Source organism: Manacus vitellinus, unplaced genomic scaffold (genome assembly GCF_001715985.3).
Source record: "Manacus vitellinus isolate BGI_N305 unplaced genomic scaffold, ASM171598v3 scaffold_22_pilon, whole genome shotgun sequence".
Lineage (NCBI taxonomy): Eukaryota > Metazoa > Chordata > Aves > Passeriformes > Pipridae > Manacus > Manacus vitellinus.
This window is the reverse complement of record NW_021939632.1, coordinates 11,775,600-11,799,672: the sequence shown is the minus strand read 5'-3', so window position 1 is coordinate 11,799,672 and position 24,073 is coordinate 11,775,600. Positions and strand designations below refer to the sequence as shown.

The 24,073-nt window shown below is 34.6% G+C and overlaps 1 protein-coding gene across 1 annotated transcript in view; it reads left to right on the top strand.

Moving 5' to 3' along the window:
- Window positions 1-18,326, top strand: part of LOC103764128 (sodium channel protein type 2 subunit alpha) — a 73,699-nt gene extending 55,373 nt beyond the window's left edge. Inside the window, exons 23-29 of the mRNA XM_018072634.2 lie at window positions 5,442-5,564; window positions 7,054-7,335; window positions 9,671-9,724; window positions 10,881-11,018; window positions 12,740-12,844; window positions 13,940-14,210; window positions 15,049-18,326. Coding sequence (XP_017928123.1) covers window positions 5,442-5,564; window positions 7,054-7,335; window positions 9,671-9,724; window positions 10,881-11,018; window positions 12,740-12,844; window positions 13,940-14,210; window positions 15,049-16,241 — 2,166 coding nt within the window. The 3' untranslated portion in view covers window positions 16,242-18,326. The remainder of the gene's footprint in view (window positions 1-5,441; window positions 5,565-7,053; window positions 7,336-9,670; window positions 9,725-10,880; window positions 11,019-12,739; window positions 12,845-13,939; window positions 14,211-15,048) is intronic.
- The last annotated feature ends 5,747 nt before the right edge of the window (window positions 18,327-24,073 follow it).

The window sequence follows — 24,073 nt, the reverse complement described above, 5'->3', positions numbered from 1 at the left end:
TGTAGCAAGAGATTTTATGAGGAAAAAATTGAGTTTTTAAACATGCTATCTTTGATCATACTACTTTATTCCTTAGCAAATAAGACAGTTCATTGTTCAAGTTTCTTCTAAAACACTGCAACCTTTCAAGTGAAACAAAATACATTTGGTCCAGATTTCATCTGAGTTCTCAGAACTTTCTCCCTCAAAACTATCCTGTTATCATTTCTAGCAAAACCAGAAAGGCTGTGGCTATTTGGTCTAAAATTTAATTAGTTTTAATAGGCTGACAATCTGCAATAGTTAAATCAGCTATAACTTGGCAGGGTTTGTGATAAAAGAGAATACAAGGTTTCTTGGCTGCCTTCCCAGCTGTGATAGACTTCTGTGCAAAGGCCTTGCTTATGTTGTCAGAAGGGATCAAAGTTGGTTTTGCTCCCAGAATATTTTGGTTTCTCGCCTTCGCACATTATCTGACCCAGTTCACTGGCTATACGTGTCCTCATTGTGGAACTGAGAGATGGCATCTCAGGGCAATTGATAATAATTTCTGTCCATGCTGCCATATTTCTTGAGAAGTTTGCATAAATCCTGGTCCCATCAATATTTTTCCTTTATGTATGCAGAAATGCATCAGATTTGTAACTCCCACTAAAAAAAAAATAACTACCTAGATTGGCCCATAACTCAAAATGAAAGACCACCTCTTTTTTCTAATCAGCTCAAGTTTGTTTTGTTGTACAGTTAATATCTAGATCTGTCCTGAAAATCTACTCTACTCATGAATGAATGGTTTTCTTTAGAGGATGTTAATGAAGCAGAGAGATGGTCCTTTACAGGATTATGTTAAGAATGGATTTTTTTTTTAGATAAATTATAACTCATGTTTTAATTATTCTTTTTCTAACTTACACCTAAACAGATTATTCTGAGCCATACTCTGTGGTTTCTTAGTTTAGCCTTAGACTTATAAAATATATCATCGTAATTTAAGCAGCATATATTGCTAACTTTTTACCTGTAACTTATAATTTTATAAACAAAAGCATAACTAAATGAGATTGAAACTTTCTACTTTTAAAGAATTATATTTAATGTTCCATAAGGTGGTAAAAAATACCTTACTGTGCTTAAGGCTAATTCAGGAATTTCTTTAGCACCATCAGACAGCACTTGGAAGAAATATGTGAGCTCACGTTATCTTCCTATAGAAAAGCAGAGAATCTATGCTGCTTTAACAGACAGTTTAAACAGGTGTGATTCAGTGGCATTCTGCCAGTGAGAACACCAGTGTCTCCTTCCTCATTACAAGTGACTAAAGTTAATCAAATTGTTTAATTCCATTCTCTAAAATTATTCAGGAGTAAACACTGATAGTCCTTTAGGGCTTTGACCTTTAATATCTCAGATACCTGAGTCCCTCACTGCGAGAAGTAACCATAGTTGCTCTCACTGTCTGTGAACAAATTAGATTTTAATAATTACACTAAGAAATGGTAATTTTCAGCTCTACCAGTTTACAGCTGTGACTCTTGGTACATCTGCCTAACTCAGTTTAAGACTTTATCATGCCATCTCTCTGCTCCACTCTTCTGCCTGGTGCAGCAATGTCTGTAGCAAGGAGCAGATATTTCGGTGGAGTGGCTTATGTACCCAAAATTACAACCTGGTAAATTAGATCAAACACATTTATCAGTGGTTTCAGCAAATAGACTGAATTTTATATGCAGACAGCTGTGAATAAGGCTGATACTCACTTTTTTGGAGGGAGGCTAATTCTGGCAGAGATATCCAGTAAAGGTTTGAGACAACGTCTTAACCCAACACAACTAGATTGTATGGAACACGTCATCCTGTACTTTGATTTTTGCTTTTACTCCTCTTTCCACAGCCATCTCTCATGAGTTTATTTTGTCTAGGTTTTAAGGTACAGCTGTAATGATTCTAAGTTGTCTTTGCCACATACCAAGCTAGGAACTAACTAGGACATCAGGAAAGACAACAGGGAATACCCAATCAGTTTTTCAGTTATTACATTTGTTTGTAAACTACTGTTGTGTAGTTTTCTGCTATGATATGTAATCTTAGATAATCTTTAATTGATAATATTTTATGCTATATATTTTTTAACTTTATGAGTTGGTCCTATAGTTTGGTAGAAACACTTTATTTTTAAATTATTGTGTTAATAAATCATACATGCATGAAATGGAAATAAGTAACATTTAAAAAAAAATCATGTATTTGCCAAATACTGTGGGACAATAATGGGTCTGTAAGTAGAATGAAATATTTGACCACCCTGAAATTCCTAGCACCTGATAGAATTCCAGTGGGTACAGATTTTGAACAATTAAATGTAGAATCCTCCAACGGGGCTTGTGTCATAGTACATTAAAAAATGGTCATATTGATGGCCTGTTTAATATTTCTTTCATATAGCTAAAAATGTTTCATCCTTTTTGTGAAACAATTAAATTAATTTAATTAAACCATGCTTTCAACCCTTTTATTAGCTTTCCAGAATAATTAACTCAGCAGCAACATTCTGGAAAATATCAAGGTCACATTATACTACTGTACTAAATGCCATGCACATAGAGTAAGAGGCAAGTCATGCTGTGCCAATTTCATAATAAAACTAATAGAAAATAAGAATATTGATGTTCTGGGAAACCAGATATATAAAAAATGTCACTTTTTCTTCCCAGTCAGTCTCATATTTCATTACATGCATCCTAACATGTATGCTATCTGGCTTGGAAAATCCAGAAATAATGAAATTAATTAATTAATTCAAAGGGATATTCAGATGACATAGACATAAACCCCAACACTGTTGTTCAGTGAGTGACGGAACAGAATCATAACTTGCAATTATGCATCTAAACAAAATAAATTTTGATTACTTGCCAGTAAAACAGGTTAAATTAAGAGTTATTAATGAAGTACATATATATATGTATCCTATGAAGTACATATATATATGTATCCTATAGCATAGGATCATAATTAGCCCCCTCCCCACGTAGCACAGAATTCCTATGGATGAAACTTTTAGGCCTAAATAGAAATAAAGTTGAGGTGAAGCTGTGTGAACAATGATCTGGCTCAGATGACAAACCTGACTGAAGATTTTGAGCAGGGCGAATTGTGACTGCCAAGTTTCTACATTAGAAGACAAACAAAAATAAGGACACACACCCCACCGTTTTAGGAGACAAATGTAGAAAATCTTTCCACTGTTTTGAGTACTTTTTCTTTTCTTAAAATTACTGCATCTGCATGCATTCTTATCTCAAAATAAAGAAATTAATCTAATTATCAGTGTATAGAGACATTTATTTTCTCACCTACTAGCAACAAAACAAGTAGAATGGATGAGAGAAAACCAAGCTAAGAAGACTAAGAACACCAGAGCAGTACAGAACAGCTAGCTGTATATCCAATAGAATTCCAAGCAGATCTTTGCTTCTCCTATGAACTGTCCTTCAGAGGGAAATGTTTCCAACAGATGAAGTATTTCTCTGAGAAACAACTTCAGGTTTATGGTGTAATAGCATTAGCACCATGATAAGAAAGCTGCCAATAGTTTGAAATAGAAAGCACAAACAAGACCTTACAATCAGAACCTGAGAACTGCCAGTGCACACAGAGCCACTGAGCTTAGAGGAGCTGCCACTGTCTAACTAGCTTGGAAGGAGTCTGGTTTGTGAAACACAGCTAAGGCACGATGCTAGTTTGGGGAGAAAGGTATAAAATGAAGCAGCCATTAATGTGAGTTCAGTTTTAAAAGAGATGTCTTACTCTCCCAGAAATATTTTTTTAATATTTGTTTCATAATTTAATTTTCATTGGTAAAATGTGCTGTCTTTCCACTAAAGTTTATTGTCATGTCTGGGCATCTTGTTGATGTGAATGAATAAATGAATATTCTATTAAAAATACAGAAAATTCCATGTCTTGTTATCTCTGGAATATATTAAAGGTGGCTAAGGATAACAAAGAACTCTTTCACTGCAGAATCACAAGACAAATAAGGTGTACAAATGACAGTTATTAATAACAATTAATGACAAAGTTAATGTAATGGCAGAAACACTAATGTTGTCTCTTGTAAGAGAACAGACTTCAGTTACAGACTACAGAAAATGAGTAAGATTTTCTTTCTAATACGCTTATAAATCACAGTAAGTTCCATTTATCCATTACAGCAATAAAATAATCCTTTCCTTTAATAAAAAGAATTACATCCTGGCATATAATCCAGTTGAAATATACAGTGATATGAATTCACTAAAATACTATTTTCTGTTAGATTAATATATATAGCAACATAGTTATGAATAGTTATGAATAGTTATGAATAACTGACTTGTATTTGCTCTTGGATTGTCGTTTTGAGACATGATCTTGTAACGCTTGTGTTTGTAAGTCATCTAATTGTTCCTTATGGATATAAGTAACATAGGAAAGCCATGTTTCAAATAATGGACAAAATCTTACCACCCTAATCAGTGAATGCCTATTTCTGTGCAACATTTGAAGAGCTCTGCACAGAAATGAACATTTGAGGAATTTCCTCAAGGACCGAAATATGTCTATGTTCGTTTATGTGTCTTTTGGTGGTAGAACTGAATAAAATATGAGTAAGGTATGATGTTTTACCACTCCTGTCTCCAAAACTGCTCAAAGTAAATTAATTTCTTTCACATTAACACTGTATAAACCTCAGTTCCATTTGAGAAGCAAATTAATTGTGCCTTATTTAAGTGGATTGTCTTATAATAAAATCCCAATAACAATCATCAGGATCTTACTACTGTTGTAGATAATAAAGCTCTTACTATGAGATTTATAAGGCTAGTATCTGTTGATATCTATCCCATAATGTTTTTTATACAAAATATTTTCCTATATAAAAACAAATAGATTTGTCAGGCAAGTGAGAAAGTACCAACTCTTTCAATACATATTTCAGAAATATCCTGGTTATTGTTGCTATGAACTCTCTGTGTTTGACTTAGAAGTAATATTTATAACAAATATTTTAAATTAACCACTAAAATATTCAGCATATTATTAGTGATTCTGGATATTCAAAAGATTGTCAGTAGTTAATCAAATATTCTAATATATTCAGAATTTTAAATTGTTTGGAAGGTTAAACCTTAACGAAGTTACAGAAAGTATGGCTATTTTGTCTTTATATATTCCTAAAAATCATATCCTTCACGAACACTGTGCTTCCATATGACTGTTAAACATTATTGAACCATAATAGACATTCAATAGCATATATTCCTTTTTCAACCATGCCTTTATGAGACCTCTTGCCTTTCCAGCAAGTATGAAAATTGTGGCATTGTTCAATTTGTCACTGTTGATCTGTTGGTTTGGGTTTTTTTTAAATAAACAGTGTAGAAACATTTTTAAAATAATATTGTTTCTGTATTTTATAGGTCTCATTGGTTAGTTTAATAGCCAATGCTCTGGGCTATTCCGAACTTGGTGCCATTAAATCACTACGGACTTTAAGAGCTTTAAGACCTTTAAGAGCCTTGTCACGATTTGAAGGAATGAGGGTGAGATAAAATGAATGTGTCTGAATGAATGTATGCATATAAAAATTAATGTGTTAATGGTTCCACTCATGCCTTCTTCAAAGAACTCCAGAATGGGAATACATGCAAAAACCTGGAAAAAGGCCCTCCACCATGTCCTTATAAACAAGACCTGTGTACAGCTCACCTTTGGAGACCAGACCTCGTGCTCATTATATTTGCGTGCTCACTGCTGCACTTGTCTTATCCCAGCCCACTGACCGTTGAAATTTTCATTGATTTGTGGACCTAGAAAAGTAAAAGGACATGACAGATTTTAGAACAAAGGGTTGGAGATTTTTTTGCAGTTTAGCTGGGAACTTTTCTTATCAATTTCTGTAGCTAACTTCAGTTAGTTTGTCAGTGTTTCAGGATGGAACAGGATTAGACAGAAAACAAAACAAACCAAAACAAGATTAAGAAGCTGACAAGAGTGACACACCAGAAACTAAAGCCCCACTGTGGCTCCCTGTCTACCTGCCTGGGAAAAAAAAGTCCCACAATAAATGTTCTAGTATTAGGGAAAGATTTTCTGAGCATAGGGTTGGAAGTACTGAAATAAGCATAGGGTTGGAAGTACAGAAGGGGAGAGATGGGAAATTGTTTTCTCAGCTAATGTCTTTTTACTTCATTTGAATGCATCTGCTGTACTCTTACATCTCCTCCTAGACAGCTAAAACTCCTGTGGGAAAAATATTATTTTCATATTCTGCCAATCTGACCAAAAGAAAAAAAAACAAAACCAAACCAACCAAACAAACGAAACAAAAAAAAAAACAAAACACCTAAAAAACCTCTATTGCAAGCTGTCTGCTGAAAATGCAGACTATGCTATTTCCTGGAAAAAACAAGGAAAAGTTATTGAGAAATCTCTTTTTAATTTTTCCCCCAAAAGTACTCCAATGCTGCAATACATGTTTATAGTCTGGTCATAGCTCTGCACTTTCTGAATAAGTAGTGTGTTACATTGTATATGGATACTGAAATACGGTGCTGGCAATATATACATAAAGTTTCTAAGAATAAAATCATTAGTAATGATAGTTTTACATGCAGACATTTTTTATTCAGTCTTCTGCATCATCATTTTTTAAGCTTTTTCTGGTTTATTTGCTATTTATTTTTATTTATAGATTTTGATTTATATTGTTGGAATTTAACATTTATTTCTCTCTTTTTCTCTAGAGCACACAAATTCTCAGAATCCATCTTGCTACTAACAGGTTTTCTTTCGCTTTTTGATTTTTTTTCAGACTTTTGCATTGTCTTTTGTTCCATGTTATTTTATTTCTTGCTTTTTGCAATCTCATTAGCATTTTATTAAACCTTAATTAATGTTTCCTCCATAAATCTTAATGTAGTATTTCAACTGCTCATCCCATATTAATACTTTTTAAACATTTTTAAAGTGTTTTAAATTTTTTTTTCTCTTCATTAACTAAGTGACTATTTTGTCTAATTTGTACACTAGGTGGTTGTAAATGCCCTTGTAGGAGCAATCCCTTCTATCATGAATGTATTGCTGGTATGTCTCATATTCTGGCTAATCTTCAGCATCATGGGAGTAAATCTGTTTGCTGGAAAATTTTATCACTGTGTCAACACTACAACTGGTGAGATGTTTGATATCAGTGATGTCAACAATTATACTCAGTGTCAGGAACTCATAAAAAACAATCAAAGTGCCCGATGGAAAAACGTGAAAGTAAACTTTGATAATGTAGGAGCTGGATATCTTGCTCTGCTTCAAGTAGTAAGTAAACTTATATATTTTCTTTTCGCTTCTTTTAAAGAATCTGGAAAAATGACTGTTAAGTAGTGGAATAATTTCTTTGTAGCAGTGATGTGCAGCTCACACAGCTCTATTGCACTGTTTCTTGTAATTTTTGTATTAATGGTAGTAGAGTAGTTTTCCATTCCAAGGCTCGGGAATACAGTCTCATGATGATGATAATAATAATGTGAAAATAGTTTGTGGAAAAGGTATAAGAATCTTTTTAGTGGTGCACAGTATAGAACTATCATATTCCTTAATGCTTATTAAAGAGTCATTATAGCATATAAATAAGCATTATGTTACTTATAGTATTATCCTTGTGAAGTATTAGATGTTATTGTATTGCATGGCATATTCATTCCATTAATTACTGCTACTTATACAAAATCTGTAAATTGTGTTTCCCCTTCAATTCCTTATCCTGTGCACTGTAGTCAGAAATGCCTCTGTTCTAAGTACTGAGTATATTTTATTTACGTCAGAGAAGTGAAGACCTTAGCTCTTTACAGGCTCCTTGGCTTAGAATGGAGCTTCTGATAGCTGGGATCAACCCAAAACACAAGCAAGAAAGCATAAAATTACATTTAGATGATTGAACTGTGTAGAATCACTTGTCTATAACTTGACATACAGCTTCACTGAATGAAAACATGTCAGAAATGTCATGAGATTGTTACAGCTCTGATATTCAAGGTTATCTAAGAATTGTATGCTTATCCTTTCTATCTCAGAGCAGGTCAGTATTCCTAGTTGACCTTAATTCCAAAATTAACTACCTAGCTTAAAATGTTTTGCCTCTGAAGGCAATGTGACTCATGTGCTGAGTAGTAGTACTGAATGATGACTCTGATTCTCTGACTTCAGATCTCGTTGCTACTCTTGTACTGGAGATTAAACTGAACTGTCTTATTACCAATACTTGCCTCTGAAGAAGCAAGGAAAACTGCTAATCTCTTGAAGCTCTGTCTGAATTTCATCCATATCACATATCCAGACAGTCTTGGTCTTTAATGACTACTTCAATACTGTAAACTTTTCATTCTTCTTCTCTTTTTTTTTCCTTTGTCCTGATTTTCCAAAATTTTCCATTTCAAATATTCCCTTCTGACCTTTACTTTTCCTGCAGAGATTAAGAGATCCTTGAGCATCTTCACCTCTTCATCTGATTGTCTCCATTAACAGTCTCCCTCCGCTCTTATTCTGCATTTATTGCTCTTATTGAACTCTCCTCCTCTCCTAATATTGCTATGCAAAGTGCACTGACAATTGTCAACTGAGCCAGAAAGTTCTGGGAAGCCTGGCTCCAAACATACCTTCCCAGTAAACTGCTGTTGCACTACAAGATTCAGGAGGATATGAACACTTCCAGAGTGCAAGTTTTCTGCCATGAAAACTGGCAACTGTACCCAAGTACCAGAGCTACTTCTGGCAAGCACAGATGGAAATATACTCCTTGGGATGGTTCTTCTCCTGAATCTCCTCAGGAGTGATGCTCTTTGTCTGTTCATTTCACAGGCTTTTGAGTTCTTTTTTCTTTATTGTGAATAAGCATGGAAACCCTGGCTAAGTGCACTCACACTTCCAGCCAGCATGTCACACCAACCCTTTGGCGTTCCTTAGAAAGTGGACATTCTGCATCCATGAAAATCACCTTTTAGAGCAATGATGACAGATCTTTTTTACTCTTTATATAGACAAAGTCTCTATAGGAATGCAGCCAAGTTCTTATAGATGTTAATCGCAGCTCTTTCACAGTTCACTTTTTGGTCTTCTGTAAAACAAATCTCTCAAGAACCAATGTATATTTTTACTTTGAACAATCTATTCCTTTTAGCTATGTGGGATTAAAACATTTCTAAAAATACTATGTCAGTTTAGACACAGAAAAAAACATTCGGATGCATGTTGGTATCTGTCCAGAAGCTGTATTGCTGATTTCATCAATTCATGCTGTAAACTTAACAAAATGGCTGCAGCCATGGGTAATTCTAGTGGATTCTACCTAAACATCTCTAGCATTAATGTCTGTCTAAGTCTATCATTCTTCACCTGCAAAATAATCATCTGCAGCTCCAAACACACTGTGGCCTTGCTGAGACCTTCAGAGCCTGGTTTTTAATATTTTCGAAATACCTAAAAAATACATTCTCAAAAAAACCTATGAAAAATGTTTTATTATGTCTGTGTTTTTAGTTGTGGTTTATAAATTTAGAATTGATTTTATTAATAGTTATGGTCTAGATAAATAAATAAATAACCTAGTTAATTTGAATTTTTACAGGGAAGATAAGCAACTGTGTTTTATTTCTAGGCTACTTTCAAAGGATGGATGGACATTATGTATGCTGCTGTTGATTCACGAGATGTAAGACTTTAAAGATCATCTGTTGGTTATATTCTGATATAGAGTATAGAATTTAAACAGCTACACACAAAATAGCATGAAAAATTATAATCAGCACCAATACATATTTTTCTGATTCTTAAAATTTTTACTGGAAAGAATTAATCCCACTTCCTTCTGTTTAGGCCAAATAAACTGAATTAACTTAGGCAGACTTTTTTTTGAAATGCTAATGTTAATGTAAAAGAACAAAGAAGAGTTTTTTTAACTAATTCCTTTGGTAATCATGGTAATGAATTCATTTAAGATTATATAATGCAGTTATTAAATCTGGAATATATTAATCTTGTTTCATAATTTATGACTGTGCATTTAATTGTTTCCTTAGGTTGAGCAGTTGTGTTATCTAGATATTTAGGAGCAATTGGATTTTGAGGTTGAAGATCATCTGTTAAGATTTCTGGAGATTAGAATTGTATCTTGTCTACAAAACCAAAACTATGTCTAACCTGTACAAATACTCATGTTAGTGATATTGTCTCCCAGAGTAAAATATCATGTTTCATTATCTTCAGAATTTCTACATTCCTGCTCATTCCTGCTGTAGAGGTGCAAATGTTGAGATGTGGAATCCAGAAGAATCAAGACAATACAAAATTCTCCTTGACATTTGCCTCAATTTAAGAGATTTCACAAAATATATATTCCCTAGAAATGTATTGAAAGCATCTGTTCTAAGCTGGATGTAAGAATGCTCATGCAAGACCAAAAGAGTTCCAGGGAGATTTAGACGACAGTAAAATTTACTGATTTTGTTGTATGAAAATATACTGAATATAGTATAAAATATTTAGATTTCTGCTGTTAAAATTTTAAGTACTAATGACTTCTCTAAGTCCCACATTACTTCTTCCTTCTATATGAGGAACTTTTTATATATGTACATACACAAACATATCTGTGGGCACCTTTTACTTGAAAATTCCATATGAGCAATAATTCTATCAGCTTCCAGTTCCCCAAATATTGATAGGAATGGACATGTTAGATCTTTTTAATAAATTAGTGCAGTTTATAGCTTTTCTAGCTGGTATAGCATATACTCAGTTATAAATTATATACATTGTTTTTTACATCTAGTATTCTCATGGGTAATAAAATTTATAATATTTTGTAGGTAGAAGATCAACCCAAGTATGAGGACAACTTGTATATGTATCTCTATTTTGTCATCTTTATTATATTTGGATCATTTTTTACCTTGAATCTTTTCATTGGTGTCATTATAGACAACTTCAACCAACAAAAAAAGAAGATAAGTATTTAAAATGTTTCCATAGTGCTATAAATTATTAGCTATAATTAATTAATAATTTATTTATTTAAGGCTAATAAAAATCAAAAGTAATTCCAAGACCTTGAATAAAAATGTCTCTTTTTTAATAATAATCTGTTTTAAAATCTGTGGATGTGATTTTGACCTTTGCATTTTAGCATTTTGACAAATGTAGAGGTACAAATCATGAGTCAGTTCATAATAGTTTGCAGATTGTGTAAATAGCTAAAATGATGATGAAAAAAGGGAATATGTATTACTGGGTTCATTAGAAGTAATATTATCTGCCATTAAATAATTTCTTTTTTTCATTAACTTTAAAGAATTAAGATAAATTAATTAATCTTATAAACTGTTGACATTTAATGAAGATATAATATGGCTTTGTGTTCATACAATGGATAATGGATCTGCAAACTGATTAAAGAGTGGGTTAAGAATACATCCAACAGCCCTTACATGAATAAGCTTATAGATACAAGTAAAAATGTGTACAAAAGAGCTCTGTTTTTCTAACACACTTTTGTGACAAATGAGATGAAGTCATTAAACACAAATACAAGTTATAATTTCTTATCAATAATAAATGTGTAACGGAAAGAGTGGTTTTTTCTGTATAGATTTGACACACAAGTATGTTTAAAATAATACTATTGATAATGCATACAATTCTCTTTTAAAGAACTTTAAAAATCTAAAAATACAATTAATCACATTTAAGATGCTTGGAAGCCTCACAATTCTTAGCCTTCAAGTGCCAAAAAGAACTAGAACCTCAGGATCATTCTCAATTTTTGTATGAAAAAGCTGTCTCATATGATTTGCATTTATCCAATCACCAAATAAAAACCAGCAGTACTAAACAGAATATATGATAATAGAAAATTGTGAACTACAGAATTTTTTCCACCTGAAAATATTCTTTAGCTTCCTAAAAGACTCATAAACACACCCGGGGTTACTTTCTATCAATTGTGATGATACTTCAGGCTGTGACAGCCAGTTCAGCAGACAGTGACTTTGACATTGTGCTTCCATCTGACAGTGCAGACTCAGCAATAAGCACCATTTACTTATACTGAAATTCAGTCAGTTAGTTGCACATCTGACTGGCAGCTTTTGCATCTGCAAACAAGAGCCAATTTGAGTTAGTCAAGGTTCCAGCAGTGGTTTAATTAATAATTTGCTATGGCATGATATGGTTTACTTTTCTTAAGTTTATATCAAAGGTGATTTTGTTTGGTCATTAAAACACACAGATTAGAGACAGACACACTCTCTTGACACACCTTTTGTCTCAAAGTTATGCCACTTATAGGCCTGTCTAGCTGTAATCCTAAAAATCTATATAGAATACAGGACATGGAAGACAGTAGTCACTCTTCTATTCCCTAAACATATCCTAATCAGCAAGTTATTTACCATCATCAGTATAGAAACAACCATTTTAGCCATGTCAGCAAATGTGAGAGTGAAGACACTGGAAAAACTCTACTGTCAACTGGACAAGGCACTAGTAATGGGGTTTCTCTATGTGTTAGGAATGTATATGGGCATCCACTAAAAATACCTGAAAAAACCCGCTTTTTTTAAAATATAAATAAAATATAAATGATATGTTATATTACGGAGAGACATATCATAGTTAAATGTTTTATGTGTGGATGTGATAATAATTAGTTTTGATATTATTTCTTTACTTTGGAGGTCAGGATATATTTATGACAGAAGAACAGAAGAAATATTATAATGCAATGAAAAAACTTGGATCCAAAAAGCCACAGAAACCTATTCCGAGGCCAGTGGTAAGAGCAATTTGATTCATATACTCCTAATATTAAATATTCATTTGGGATTATGATATTGAAAAAGAAAGTTATATGTCTGGCAAGAAAATATTTTTTTCCCTTATTTTCTTGTAAATGTAGAATTTGTCCCCTTTTGATCCATCAGATAGATCATTCATGTTTCATTTAAAAACATTCACTCTGAAGTGTGAACTGTAGGGTTTAATGAGGCTAATGTGATAAATTTCAAAATTCCCTGCCAAAGTCCTAGAAAATCACAGTTGATTGGATCATCTATTGGTTCTTGTTACCAGGGATAAACTTCATTTTTTGTTTTTTTCTCCTCACAGAGAATTTGTAGGAAATGGGGATGCACTGGCCCCTGCTGCTGAAGACAGAAAGGGCAGTGGTCATCTAATCTGAAAGAAAAAGACAGATGCAGAAAATCTTATGGAATAAAAGAATGCCCTAGGAAGTAAAGCATAAACTAGGATAAATTTGTCTCTGAGATAAGACACTACTCTTGTTATTTACTGAACTCCTACAGTGTTTGGAAAAAATAAACTACTTGTTGCACCTTATGCACCAAGCAGTTATAAATAGCCTTTAAAAGGAGAGACATATGGCAATAAACATTGCGCTAAGTACTAAAGAAAAACTAGGATATTGCAGTCATGATGTGTTTGAGACATGTAACTTCAGTGGTCTAATGATCTCACCAAGCACAATTAGTTTAGGGAAGAAAGAGGGCTAGCATTCTAAAGCCAGCTGAGAATAAAGATAAGAAAATTAGTTTCTATTTGGCTGGTACTCTTGCTGGCTATCAAGTTATAACAGCTTTTTTTACACCAATAATATCAATTGTCATTTTTATTACTCTTATTATTGCATTGTTTCCCTTCCTGCTTCTTCAGCCAGCAGTGTTGAACTTCTTGATTCACTGTTTACAGAATGAGACAAAAACCAGCATGAGTTGGGCATATATTAGCACCTATATTGTTTATGGGTCTTGCTCTGCACTCCTAAATCTTGAAGGGAGTTGCTTTCCCATTTGGCATTTGTAAAGCCAAATATTTTCAGAGTATAAACTGTATTCAATCTTTGTTTTTGCAGAACAAATTCCAAGGCATGATCTTCGATTTTGTAACCAAACAAGTATTTGACATCAGCATCATGATACTTATCTGCCTTAACATGGTCACAATGATGGTAGAAACAGACGACCAGAGTAAAGAAATGGAAACAATTTTATCCCGGATTAACCTGGTGTTCATTATCCTTTTCACTGGAGAATTTGTGCTGAAATTGATTTCACTTCGCCATTACTATTTCACTATAGGCTGGAACATTTTTGATTTTGTCGTTGTGATTCTCTCCATAGTAGGTAAGAGCAATTCCCTTTCCAGAAAGAACTAGTGGAAGGAATAGACAACATTTGTTTCAAGAATGTTATGATACCAAATATGAAATTTTCTCTTTCCTTGTTGACTTACATGTTGATTCAGATCTTCACACTTTATGGCATACAATATATGAAATGTTGCATATTAAGATTTTTGTCTTTCCCATTAGATTTACTGTCACTTTCCACGTCAAAAGACATAAAGGAACTGTTTGGCACATTAGATTAACATGCACAAATATAAAGAGTAATGTTCAGTGATATATACAAACTAACCACAGGTTTGCTTTCAGTACGAAAACTGAAAACTATGTGAAAGAGGTGAGATTTTTCTTTACTTTTGCTGAGATCTTGGTAAATAGATTTCTGTCAGTTAAAAGCTAATGACTCTCCATGGTGCAAATGAGGCATGTGACAAACCTTTATTCTTAAAGAGTGACATATCTTAGAGAGATTTGCTGATACAGTGTAGATCTGTTAAAAAATCACCGATTTGCAAAAATTAAGCCAGCATCATCCTTCATAAAAGACAGTGGCTATAGGCTCAGCTTCAAGAATTAACTGTATCTAAGACATAAATTTCCTTTTCCTGGCAGACTTTCTTTTACTTATTTCCCTTCTCTGAGATAGCAATTCAACACAAGAAAGATGCTTCCACCTTAATAGCAGCTTTCAATAAAATGTAATAACTTATATAATGTTTTCCTATAACACAGACTCCTTATACTGATTGTTTTGGAGATATCAATATATAAATCTTTCTATAGGTAATGAATAAATTTAAAATTGGATTTAATTATTCACTTTTTTTTTTCTCTAGGTATGTTTTTAGCTGAGATGATTGAGAAGTACTTTGTATCCCCCACACTATTCAGAGTCATCCGACTTGCCAGAATCGGTCGAATCCTGCGCCTCATTAAAGGCGCCAAGGGAATCCGCACTCTGCTTTTTGCTTTGATGATGTCTCTTCCTGCTCTGTTCAACATTGGTCTGCTGCTCTTCCTGGTCATGTTCATCTATGCGATATTTGGCATGTCCAACTTTGCCTATGTTAAGAGGGAAGTTGGGATCGATGACATGTTCAACTTTGAAACGTTTGGCAACAGCATGATCTGCCTCTTTCAGATCACCACGTCCGCTGGCTGGGACGGTTTGCTCGCCCCAATTCTGAACAGTGGGGAGCCCGACTGTGATCCCCATAAAGATCATCCTGGGAGCTCTGTGAAAGGTGACTGCGGCAACCCTTCTGTTGGGATTTTCTTCTTTGTCAGCTACATTATCATCTCCTTTCTGGTAGTGGTGAACATGTACATTGCTGTGATTTTGGAGAACTTCAGTGTTGCTACTGAGGAAAGCGCTGAACCCTTGAGCGAGGACGACTTTGAGATGTTTTATGAGGTCTGGGAGAAATTTGATCCCGATGCAACACAGTTCATAGAATATAGTAAACTATCAGATTTTGCAGCTTCATTAGATCCGCCTCTTCTCATCGCAAAACCGAACAAAGTCCAGCTCATTGCAATGGATCTGCCCATGGTGAGTGGTGACAGAATTCACTGCCTTGACATCCTGTTTGCTTTCACAAAGCGTGTTTTGGGGGAAAGTGGAGAGATGGATGCCCTCAGAATACAGATGGAAGATCGATTTATGGCAGCCAATCCTTCTAAAGTCTCCTATGAACCAATTACAACCACATTGAAACGAAAGCAGGAGGAGGTGTCTGCTGTCATCATTCAGCGTGCTTACAGATGTTATCTTTTAAGGCAAAAAGTTAAACAGGTGTCTAGTATGTATAATAGAAATAAAAACAAAGAAGGAGATGGACAAGTTATAAAAGAGATAATTATTGATAAACTAAAGGGGAACTCCACTCCGGAAAAAACAGATGAGAGTTCCTCTACAACTTCCCCCCCTTCTTATGACAGTGTAACAAAGCCAGACAAAGAAAAATATGAGAAAGATAAAGCAGAAAAGAACTACAAAGGTAAAGACATCAGGGAAAATAAAAAATAATGATCTAAGAATTTTTCTTGTGGGACAACATGTTTACAGTCTTTGAGAATGAAGCAACAACTGGACTCCTGCAGGAGGTTTATGCCAAACTGACAGTTTTTACACATATATGTGTGTGTGTGCGCGCGCATGTGTGTGCATATATATACATTATATATATATACTTAAGGTCAGTGCCTATAACAAAACAGTGAACCTCCATCATCAGACTGTGACTCTGTCAATCAGGGTAAAAAACTTGACAAGAGGTTACTGTTTTCACTACAGCTGACACTGCTAAGAATGAGGGGAAAAGTGGCTCCGCAGAGAAGACAGAGCATGAAATGAGTGCAAAAGGATACTTTATGTTTCACAATATGTAGAACAGTAATTCTCTTCACTGTTTGTAATGCAACAGCTACATTTGTCATATTTTTACAAAATCGATATTAGTGTATTTATCATTTTTTAATTCACAGGTTGTTTACTATTATATGTGACTATTTTTGTAATAGGTTTTATGTTGGGGAAAGAGGTTTGAGGACCAGGAGTTCTACTCTCAGATTCTCTATAATGTACAGATAAAAGTGATTTGCATAGGCATGCTGCACTTGTCACTCATGCATAAATAAAAATATGACATTGCACAAAGCTAAAGATTTTAAGAACTTTCATGTCAGGGTTGCTCTTAAATTTGAGGTGTTCTAACTACTTGTATGGCTGCATCCAGATTATGTGCATCCAGATAAATGTGCCTGGAAAGCCTCCTCTATTTTACAGGAATCTGCAATGACTTATTTTTATGTGAATCATTAAACATGAACAAGTTCATGGTTTTGTTAAAATATTTACAGCTCAAAAAATATTGTGTGGTTTCTGCACTAGAAAAATAGCTTCACCAAAATATATCTGGGAGCTCTTTTGTTTTCTTCTTTTTTTTTTAAACAGCTCAGATTTTTTCCTAGACTGTTCTTTGGTTGCTGTCTTCTCTCATTATGGCCAACATCCAATGAATCCATAAAATACCCTTTTCCATGTAAATATTACCTGCATACTGATGTGCATATTTGAGCAAAGAATTAAATGGCTTTGCCACATTGAATTACATCAGATATGTACCACAGTATGGTTAATTCACAAGACATGTTATATTCTGTGTCATTATAGATGGTTAGGAGAGTATCACTGATGCATTGCAATGCTTTTGCTGCTGTACCTTGGTCCTTCCACTGTCCACAGTCTCCACTATAGGAAACCATGTGTCAGTGGTGAAGTGAATCAAATTGTCCAACCAGACCTCATTCTTTCAAATCATTAAGCAATAGTTTGCAGCTATTTATGAGCTTTTTTAATTTTGCATTTTAAATTTGAAGTGGCTGCTATATGGTGTAGAATCAGACTGTACAGGCCATATTACAAACTGTTTAACCTGCTGAAAATGTGGTTAGCATATATAAATAATGTAAAGAAAACCATTTGGCAACAGTTTTGTATATAAGAAAAGTGTCTTCAAGTTTAGATCACTGTTTCTTATATTTCTTTTCTCATTCACATGGCTTATTTTCTAACCACAGTAATTCCAAACCGGCATAATCACACTATGAGAAAAAAAAAGTGAGTATTTGTAGACTATCTTGTCTTAATACTATATCTACATATATTTCAATGTGAAGTAAATTGTGTAAATCTGGAACCCAGCTTGTTTCCAAATAGTTACAGGACATAACAAGGAAAGCATTAGGGGATCGTGCAAATTTCTAGCACTGTTTGCATCAGAAGTTCCAAGATAGTCTCATAGTTCGTTAAATCCTTGCTAACTTGCAGTGTCTGTTTACATAGTCTATTCTTATTCTTTTTTGAATCACGCTGCATTAGGCTTGTACAAATCAAATATTTCCCAAGAAAAAAATGGCACATTTGTATAACCAAGGACATCAGGACATTTTGTGTTTCATACACAAGCTAACATGAAATGTAGAATCTTTCTTTTACAAATGCTTTTGACTTGTAATGTGTTGGTGAAATGCATGCAGGAAATTGTTATTATCATAAACAACGCAAACAATATTACAAATGAGCCAAAAAATAAAGATTTCTTTTTTTTTATTGTGCTAATTTTGCTTTGTCTTTGTCCTTCTCTTGGTTAGAGCAAGACAAAAACTGGTTTTGGTGCAAATAAAGAATGCTTTCTTTTTCAGTAGAGCTAAGTACCTTATTTTAACTTTTAGGTAAAATAATTTAAAAAAAAATAATCTAAAAACTTTAATCAGACTCTGCTGATTTCTACATTTTGTCACCAGCATATTGTCTGGGAATAACACAGGATGACCTAACAGCCTTTCTGTCAACCCTCAAGAGCCCTTCTCAACCATAAAGGCACTGCTCAGTACCTAAGGTATTGTTTTAGTTTGCCACAGTACTGCCACCAAAGCTGCTCATGTTTTATGAGCAATGCTCATGTTTTAAATATGCAAACAAACTCACCAACGAAGTTCCTTTGTTTGGCCCCATGTAACATTCAGCCAAAGTGCTCATTGCAAACAGATAAAAGCTGGGTTTCATTGAACAGTGATTCTTTTTATTCCAGTAATTCTCAAAAGTAATAAATACCATTTTTCACTTGATCTCACAAGAAAGGAACCATACTGAAACTCAGCTGTGTTAACCATAATATCTGGATGTTACACGGTAACCTTTGACTTAATATGGGTGTTGTCAAGCTGTTCAAGGGCAGAAGGATATAGGGCATTGGAACACCATATTATTTTATTGAATTTAAAATATATTATTATATTTAAAAATTAACAGTAAGTAGAATATTCCTGGACTTTGGTTACTGACATGTTTTCAGTGTTTCTTAATATGTGGATATAATGCCATATTACCCATATTTTGGCTAAATATTGAATTGATTATAGAACCATGAAATAACTGATGGAACATTGTAACACTACAATCTATTAAAATCTCTTAATACGATAAGCATCAGCAATTGCTGCAGCAGTCTCTGAGTTGGGCTACCATGCAATAGGGAAGCCATACTTGCTTATATGAATGGCTTTCCCTACACCAGAAAAAATGTCTTACTAAGAACATGCAGAATTGTCTAGCCTGCTCATACCATCAGCCCCTGGCCCTCTTAGAATACAGGGTTAAAGCTCAAGACATGGCCTTCCACATTTGGCTGGGCATCCCTACAAGCACCTGGCCTGCAGGCCCAAATGCAAGAATCCTCTACCTTCTGTCAGTGCCGGTATGCACATCCTTGAAGTCAAAGTCATGTACATTATTTATTCCACCGCTCCTCTGACTACCTCATCTAACCTTATAAATGATTCAATTTACTTCCAGACACTTTTGGAGCTCTTCTGCTTCTATGGTTCCTGACTTCATATCTAACAACTGTATTTTACTTTTATCTATTCATATTACCTGTTCAAAACAGCATATAAAATCTGCAGAACTTTTGCTTTGTGAACAGGTTGGCAAGTGTTCTGATGAGGAATGACAGTTCATAATTCATTTTCAGGAACCTGGAGTCTCTCAGAGTACTCTGCAAATTAAGGTTATTGTATCCATCTTCATTACCAAGTACTATATGTGCGAAAACACTGACAATCCTTTTGGTGCAGTAGCAGGAATGGCTGAGGGTCTTGGTTTAACCTGGATTGGAAATAGGCTAACTGCTTTGAGGGCATGTGTGTCCTCCTAATTACACTTTGCTACTTCTGTGAACAACTTCTTCCCTTCTACCTATTCCTTTTCCCACAGAAATCAATCAAGTTTGCATAATTTAAATCTCACATTACTCTTCTCCTACGCTTCCAGAACATTGAAAGACATTTGCCACTTGAAAGAACTCTCTACGTGCTACTAGGTAAGCCAATAGTGATGGCTATTCCAGTCAAGCATGGTCATATAGTCCCATCACATTGTATATGTAGTCCTTCTCCACTGTTTGTCCTCCTTTGTTTCCAGTCAGCAAAGGGGGGTCCTGTATTTTATTAGCTCCTAAAATTGCCATTGTATAACTATAGTGATCCAGGTGAATTTTCAACATGCCCAATCACAGACAAAATGCCTTCCACTCTGTATTAAACTCCTTATCTGCACGTATTGCCAAAACGAGAGCATTAGTAATGCTGACAGTAGAGCTGGGTAACTCTCCTAGTATAAGTTCATTGCTCGGTACTTTCCCTTAATGAGTTTTTAGATGAAAAAATTTCCACATGGATGCCCAGAAAGGAGACATATTCCTGTTCAGTCCATTACAAATTAATTCATAGGGCAGCACAGCTTAATGCTGTTCCCAAGCAAGCGTTCACAGAAGTCCCGGTGTCTCACACGCACTAATGTGGCAGTACTAACATGTGCACAGTCATAAAAGAGTAATGAGCTTACAGAACTAACTGAAGCTAATTCAGCACTGAAGTAATATTAACAAAGGAGGAAAGATCAGTGTGTTGTGGCAAAAAAACCCCAACCATTTCCTCCAAGAAGGAGCAGACTGGCCACAACGAAGAAAAGCAGCACTGCCATTATGGCAAGGTAAGATCCTGAACAGTCAAATGTATTTACTGTGAAATTCATTAATCCATTAATGGAAATGGTGAGTACTCAACACTTCTTAGTCCATCATTAATTGCATACTGTACTTTATTGAAAAAAAAATTTAATCATTTGGAAGGTAAAATCATGATGGGAATAAATAAAATGAAGAAAGCCCTCAGAGGGTTCATCTCTAGTATATGATTTACATGATACATTATTATTATTGATACATGAATTGTCACAATTGTGTAAAGGCTTTTACATTTAGGGCTTAACTCTCTTGAAGTGTCATTTGTTATTTTTATGTTCATCTCTTTAGTTCTTCATCTGGATAGATAAAATTAAAAAAAACCATAAATCTAAGCAGGAAAGATTATTAACTAACAACAAAATCTTATGCTTAAAATAAGTTTTTATTATTTTCTAATTTTTGCCATTTTGAAGAATGTTTGGTTATCCAGACAAAGATAAGCCTCCGAAAAGATAAATAACACCAAGTGAGTGAGGCTCAAAACCACAGAAATACTTAATTATAAACAGACACAACAAATAGCAACCACAGTTCATTAGTCATGTGTTCAAATTACTGAGCTAGTTACAATGGATGTTTTCTAAAAGATCATAATTAGTTCACGTACAATTTAATAACAGGACAAGATAAGGTAAAGGGAGATGGTGGAGTGCTGTGATCTGTTTCCACTAAACACCACAGAGCAGGGGTGTGCTTCATCTTTGTAATGTAACGCATACTCTCCAATACTTAACAAATTAAATACTTCACCCTCATAGAAGAAAACATACTTCAACATTAGGCTTGGCTAAGTTAAGAAAATAAATTGTACTGCAGTAGCCTAAGTAAACTGAAGCCAATTACCAGCTCTCAGGAGAGAAGACAAATCACATGCATCTCTGCAGCAAGTGCTATGTTTGATGCATATAAGAAAAGACACATCATGAACAATTTATAGCAGTAAAGCAGGCATTCGTTCCCAAGCATTCTACACTTCAAGTACACTTCCTGTATAATAAAAGCCATTTAATGTTTTTTTTTTCTCATAACCTACATTAAGGGGTAACAGGGAAAATGGTATCACCCCTAAAAGGTATTCTTTGTTTTTATAGGAAACACACATTAAAAATACAAAAAGGATTTACCAGACCTTCCATGGCAGTGCTGGATTTTTTATAAAACTATAAGCCTCTCCTGGGAATTTCAGCATCAGAGGGTTATTTACTCTTTATTGTAAAAGCCTTATAGTCTGCACATGGACCACTAACACTCTGCCTCACCATTTTCCTGATATAGAAGTGTTAGGTTTCTTTTCAGGAGGCATAGCCCCAGGTATGTGCTTACAGCAAAGTAAAGTACGATCTTAACGAGTGAAATTGGTCATCCTAAATCAAAGTGGGTCATGCCATTTTTTCCCTCAGTCTAATGCAGTGATATCAAATGCAGCAAACCAAAAGAACAGTTTAATAACATGCTATATAATAGCAGCTGTATTCAAAGATAACATGCACAGGTTTTTTTAATTATGTCATACAAACACTGTAAGTGGTTGTATTACGAATTTCTTCCTCAGAGAATTTGAACTGATTGACTGAGTTGAACAGCCACAAAAATTTACACTTCTTCACATTTTTTCTCTTGTTGCTATTACAGGGGGGTGACAGTGATGGGTCTAATTTTACGACTGCAGGAAGCTCAGTTCTGATATACACTTCAGAGATCCCAGCTCTGATCTAAGGAAGGAAATTGATTGACCCAGAAAAAATAACAGCTTTTTGTCTCTGCTGAATACCAAAGGCCTTATCCTACCTCTTCATGCAAATAAGCAGAGAAAGATCTGAGAAGTATGTGAAAGTATGCAATGCAAAAGCTGTATAAATTCTCTCTCTCAACTAATAAACATTAAATTAAATACATAATCACAAAAATATACAGAAGATAAAAGGGATAGTAGTTTTAATTGGCATAGTCAGATCCTACTACGTGGGACACATATCCTAGGTACCATTTATTCTTTGGATGAGATTTTGCTACTGCAAGTCCAGGGAACAGCACATTCCTTTCAAATTCTGGAAGTGAAAAGAGGCAAAATTGGCAGAGCATATGCTACTTCCATGAATGTGTTCTGTGTAGAAAGGATGTTACTAACATCTCCCATCTGCACCAGGCACATCCTTAATTCATGTGTTGCAGAGTTTGTTCAGAAATTAGGACAAGCAATGATTTTTATTTTACTGTTATCTTCACTTACCATAATGCAGTATTTTAATCCAGAATCTGTATTTTAAATGCTTGATTTAGACATGTATTTTCAGTTAGATGTTTTAGAAATAAAAAAACCTGTAACTGCTCCATTTAGCACACTTTTTTTTTCTCTTTTTTCTTTTTTTTACCAAAGAATGAGAACAAATTATCTTGTGCATCCAGGTTGTGCAATAGGCAGGCAGCAGTGGTATTTAAATTACCTGCATCCTCCACCCTGCCCTCCGGTTCCTGATACACAGCAGAATTTCAAGAGTTCCAAATGGGGACAAAAAGCAATATCCTGTTTGCTGCCCATATAAATGAAAATATATGAGTACAAATAGCCTTAAGGGGTACTTGGCCCTCAGTGGGCAGCCCTACAGGGGAACTCAGTTCCTAGATCCAGCACGATTATAGCATTTTTGCATACTGTGATCTGAGTTCACCAGAACTCTGACACTGACAATTCGTATGTCTTAGTGATCGGTGTGCAAAAACAAGTCCTAAAACTTCGTAGGTAACCAAAATACAAAGCCCCCTATTGTTTTGTTAATCTCAGAATACTTGCTCAGAACACTTATGCTGTCAATGGAGCAGGCAGAGCAATTTGATGTCTGGGTAGTAAATTCTCAAAGCGATTTTGAAAGCCTGTATGTCTTGTTCTAACAATTCTGTTTCTATTTTACAGATTGTGCATGTATACAAGAACGTTCTTGTTGCACTTTGGATTAAAATACGCAACTGACAGTTTTGGAAGACAATGCAGTTTACTAGCTCGGCTGCTCCCAATTCACATCCTGCAGAATTTGTCTAGCTGAAGCTAGAGATGGTAAATATTTTACAGTAAAATGATATTTCTGTATTTTCTAGGTCACTGCTTTTTCTGTTCCAGAATCATTAGGAACAAACAGCAGACTGAAGGAAATGCTGCATCTGAAGATGGAGTACAAAGGAGACCAATTGTTGCCTGTAGCTCGCTGCTGCTCCCACACTGAAAATATACACTCCCCTTGGGAATTGAAGATCCAGGTAGTAACTCATTCAACAT